The 2,640-nt window shown below is 56.5% G+C and overlaps 1 protein-coding gene across 1 annotated transcript; it reads right to left on the reverse strand.

Moving 5' to 3' along the window:
* Positions 1-219: 219 nt before the first annotated feature.
* LOC142424784 (olfactory receptor 9S13-like) lies at positions 220-1,167 on the reverse strand. Its single transcript, XM_075530120.1, has one exon. The coding sequence runs from the start codon at positions 1,165-1,167 to the stop codon at positions 220-222; it is 948 nt and encodes a 315-aa protein (XP_075386235.1).
* Positions 1,168-2,640: the final 1,473 nt, after the last annotated feature.

Raw genomic sequence — 2,640 nt, forward strand, 5'->3', positions numbered from 1 at the left:
AGCTGGGAACCTGCTGGGCTGACTGCACCTGCAGGAAAAGGCAGCATGATGCACTCGGCCCCCAGAGCTCACGTTTTTAACCGGCACTGTCGATTGCACCGCAACTCGAAGCCCCAGTGCCACCCTCTTGTTTTGGAGAGCTCGCCCAACGCCTGGGCCTACTGGGCATCTACTGGGCAGTCAGAACAGATGCATTTCTGTGGCCATACCAGTCATCCTTCACGCTGTGACGTGGCGCTGGCCGAGTCTCCCCAGAGCCTCCTTCACGTCCTTGTTGCGCAGGCTGTAGATGAGGGGGTTGAGCATGGGGATGACCAGGGTGTAAAAGACAGAGACCACCTTGCCCTGCCCCATGGACTGCATGGCTCCCGGCTGGGCGTACATGACGAAGACGGTGCCGTAGAAGAGGGACACGGCCGTCATGTGGGAGCCACAGGTGGAGAAGACCTTGTGCCTCCCGGTGGCCGAGGGCATCCTCAGCACGGCCACAGTGATGTAGCCGTAGGAGACGAGGACCACCAGGGAGGTGCCCACGATGATGAGCCCGCAGATTGCGAACATGACCAGCTCATTGAGAGCTGTGTTGGCACAGGCGATCTGGAGCAGGGGCGGTACGTCGCAGAAGAAGTGGTTGATGCGGCGGGACCTGCAGAACGGGAGGCGGAAGGTGATACTTGTCTGCACGATGGAGTTGAGGCAGCCACAACAGTAGGTGCCCAGCACCAGGCGGGCACAGGCTGCGGGGCACATCGTGACTGGGTATATCAGGGGGTTGCAGATGGCCATGAAGCGGTCATAGGCCATTGCCGCCAACAGGAAGCACTCACTGGTCGCAAACACAGACAAGAAGAAGAACTGGGTAGCACATCCGGCGAAGGTGATGACCTTGTCTGAGGAGAAGAAGTTGGTCAGGGCCTTGGGGGCGATGACCGAGGAGTAGCAGAGGTCCAGGAAGGAGAGGTTCTTGAGGAAGAAGTACATGGGCGAGTGGAGGCGGGCGTCCAGCGTGATGACCAGGATCATCGTGAGGTTCCCTAGCACGGTCACCGTGTACAGGACCAGGAAGAGAGCAAAGAGTGGTGCCTGGGTCTCCAGCCCGCCCTCAAATCCCACTAGCACAAACTGCTGCACAGAGAGCCCCGAGAGGTTCCCGTGGCTGTGAGTCATCGCGGCCCTGGAGATCAGATGAGGCAGGACAGAGGGAAGTCAGGGGGAGGCAGGGGTCTCCTCCACTACCACATGTACCCTGGAGGATAGTGCTAAGTTGTCTGCTGCCTAAGGGATGGCAGTGTCCTGTGTGCTCTCCCTCCAGATGAGCTTGACCTGGAGAGGTGTCAGAGTCTCTGACTCAGTTCATGCACAGACATGCGCTTAGGGACAGCTCTTCGAGCCACGAGCACAACAACCACGGAAGACCCCCAGCTCCTGTTGAGGGGACTAGGAGCCAACGACCAGGAGCCCTGGTGGCACTGTTGAGTACACAGTGAGCTGCTAACCGCAAGGTTGGTGGTTCAAACGCACCAGCCACTCCGCGACAGAACAATGAGAGGCTTTGCTTTCCTTAGCATTTACACCCTTGAGAACCCGACACAGCATCAACGTGAGTTGAAGCAAACTTGATGGCCATGGGTAGTGGTATTGGCTAAAGATATAACAAAATTTGGGTATCAACATATCTAGTTAAATAAACAAACAACCCAACAATGAAAGCACAACAAGGGTATAGAAATCCGTGAGCTCAAAACTGACTAAGCAAACAAGTACATCAGTCCCTAAAACCAAACCCCTAACCCTTACTAATCATGTCCCTGGTTGTTAGATCACCGGGTTTATGAAGGGGAAGAATGAAGCACCGGTCCTTCCTTCCCTTGTGTGGACTTGTCCCCGGGTAACCAGTGATGCAGGGAAGGTTCCTCTCCATCTCTGCTAACAACTCTGAAGGAACAATTGTCTCAAGAAGGCACAGCTTTGTTGTCTGAGTGAAGATGCCATTTGGGCTGCAGCCACTGATGGCCATTGGGTAGAGACTGGCGGGGACGTCCCACTGGATGGTCAGCTCCTGGCCTCCCTGCTCAGCCTGACAGAACTCAGCGAGCAGCTGGGGCAGAGGGCGTCCTATTGTGGTGCACTAAGCAGCTCATTGCCCGCCTGCGGCGTGTCCCCCAAGAGAAGGAGAAAGAAGAATCCCGGGAGGTGGAGGAAAGAGACAATGGACTTGAATCAGCTGTAAATGTCCCTCTATCTAGACCAGCACTGGAGATGCAGTGAAGGGCCCACTGCATGCGAGATGGTGCTGGTGACAAGGTCTCGGGTCTGCAGGGCTGCCACGGCAGAAGGACCACAAGGCATGGATTGAACAGGCAGAAATATATTCTTACACTTGACCCTCTGCCCCTGAGGTCATTCCAACCCACAGAGACCTGTGGCCACAGTGGAACTGCCCCGTGGAGCTTGGCGTGTCCGTCTGTGTGGAGCAGAGAGCCTCCTCTCTGGCCTGTGGAGCAGCTGCTTGGTTTGCACCCATTGTCCTCTATGGCACTCAGGGCTCATGCCTGTGCCCAGTGAGACTCTGCAGGGTTTCTGAGACGGCACTTCCTTATGGGAGCAGACAGCCTCGACCTGTCCCCAGGGGCTGCCGAT

This window comes from Tenrec ecaudatus, chromosome 13 (genome assembly GCF_050624435.1).
Source record: "Tenrec ecaudatus isolate mTenEca1 chromosome 13, mTenEca1.hap1, whole genome shotgun sequence".
Classification (NCBI taxonomy): Eukaryota; Metazoa; Chordata; class Mammalia; order Afrosoricida; family Tenrecidae; genus Tenrec; species Tenrec ecaudatus.

What these genes read in the sequence shown, in the direction of transcription:
- LOC142424784 (XM_075530120.1), bottom strand. Translation starts at nt 1,167, where the DNA reads ATGACTCACAGCCACGGGAACCTCTCGGGGCTCTCTGTGCAGCAGTTT.